This window comes from Limulus polyphemus, unplaced genomic scaffold (assembly GCF_000517525.1).
Source record: "Limulus polyphemus unplaced genomic scaffold, Limulus_polyphemus-2.1.2 Scaffold3008, whole genome shotgun sequence".
Classification (NCBI taxonomy): domain Eukaryota; kingdom Metazoa; phylum Arthropoda; class Merostomata; order Xiphosura; family Limulidae; genus Limulus; species Limulus polyphemus.
In genome coordinates this window covers 153,787-155,793 of record NW_013668618.1, presented here as the reverse complement: position 1 = coordinate 155,793, position 2,007 = coordinate 153,787, and the positions used below count along the sequence as shown (strand labels likewise).

The 2,007-nt window shown below is 29.5% G+C and overlaps 1 protein-coding gene across 1 annotated transcript in view; it reads left to right on the top strand.

Annotated features, from left to right (window-relative positions):
• Positions 1-656: 656 nt before the first annotated feature.
• The window catches only part of LOC106468439 (ADP-ribosylation factor-related protein 1-like), a gene marked incomplete at its 5' end in the record, with an annotated part of 4,453 nt that continues 3,102 nt past the window's right edge, over positions 657-2,007 (top strand). The window contains one exon of the mRNA XM_022396775.1: positions 657-790. Coding sequence (XP_022252483.1) covers positions 657-790 — 134 coding nt within the window. The remainder of the gene's footprint in view (positions 791-2,007) is intronic.

Sequence of the window (2,007 nt, the reverse complement as noted above, 5' to 3'; positions counted from 1 at the left end):
AGCCTACATTATATCACTCAGTATTAAATGTGTAGCCTACATTATATCACTCAGTATTAAATGTGTAGCCTACATTATATCACTCAGTATTAAATGTGTAGCCTACATTATATCACTCAGTATTAAATGTGTAGCCTATATTATATTACACAGTATTAAATGTGTAGCCTACATTATATCACTCATTATTAACTGTGTATCCTACATTATATCACTCAGTATTAAATGTGTAGCCTACATTATATCACTCAGTATTAAATGTGTAGCCTACATTATATCACACAGTATTAAATGTGTAGCCTACATTATGTGTATCAGAAGAATATAGTTGAATTATAATTATGGACGTACGGATGACGTGCATTAATTCTCCCAGTGAATACCAAAGGTTTGTTTTAATTGTCTGCAGATATTATATGAAGGGAACCTGTAAACTTAATAGTGATGTATCTACCAGATAATGCCTGTGTGAAGTCTAGTAGTCCTTTGTTTGTCAAATCTCCACTGGCCTGTTGACAAATATCAGGTGGTGACAAATGTACTTCACATTTCTTGGCTGTTCTATAAAATTTCCTGTGGTATAAATTTGAAGCTGAGAGTTTTAAAATACTCGGGGGTTCAGTAAATATTGGAGAAAAATTATTTTAACTGCATGATTATTAAAGTTTGTACATCCTTCTTTCCAGTACTATGCTGAATCTCATGCTGTGATCTACATTATTGACTCTTCAGATAAGGAAAGGTTAGAAGAATCAAAGTCTGCTTTTGGTAAAGATTTTGTTTCGTTTTTGTAACATATTCGGAGTAAAATAATGAAGTATAAGGCAATAAATTTATATATAGTCACTCACTCAAAAAAAACTTTACTTTGCTCAATGTTTACTTAGTAACTAAAAACCAGTTTTTACTGTGCTAAGTGTTTACGTAATCATTGACTTATTTTCACTTTTTTTTCAGTGTCTGTTTATCCCCTTGATTAAAAACCAGCTTTCTCTGTGCACCCTGCTTTGACCATTAGATTTTTATTTAATTGTCCATCACTTAGGGTCAGTGATACTTACTTTTTTGTGACATGACCTTTTACCTTAACCTCTAGAAATACCATCTTAGAAAACAAATGAAAAACAGTAATAATGATAATTTATAACACTTTTCATTAATAAAATGGATACGACAACACATTGAATTATTAAATTATGTCACATCAGCTGAAAGGAGAATTGTGACTAAATACTTGTAACGTAAGCTATAGGCTTATTTTATCGACCATGTGTAGTTTTAGATTGGTTATTTGTAGTCCTGGCTCTACATATTTTAGTTGATTACTCTCTTTTATCTAGTGCTGCTCTAGTAATAAAAAATCCTGATTCACAGAGATATTAAAATTTTGTGCTTTATGAAGTATTGTTGTAATTTTATTCTTATTAAGTAAAGTGTAAATTATTACTGTTTTTTATGTTAACTTTGAAGAAAATTTAAATGTTTTCCGGATTGCTTACAATCCCAACTTCAGACATATTGTGACCTCAGTGGGGTCTCAACCCACACTTTGGGAAACATTGCTTTAGATAAAATAATATACTTTGCTTTTTCTTGATAGATAAGTTTTCAACTTTTAATTATATTTTGTTATTGTCACAGTCAAGGGTTATTAACACAAGTTTGTTTTTATGTGGTTAATAGTAACTTACCTTAATAATAGATATTATTCTTTGACTTGTCATTTATATAATCACAAATTTGTTTTTTGTAGAGGATTGGTTACTTCTATGCTACTTTAATTTATGGTTTTGTAATAATTGCAAACAATATTTGTTATATTTGTGTTCAGGAAGTAATTACATTAGTTTTGTAAAGAATTCTCAGAATAAGGATAACTTTGTGTGAATGTTTTGAGTCAAACAATATTTGTAATATTTGTGTTCAGGAAATAATCACATTAGTTTTGTAAAGAATTCTCAGAATAAGGATAACTTTGTGTGAATGTTTTGAGTCAAACAATATTTG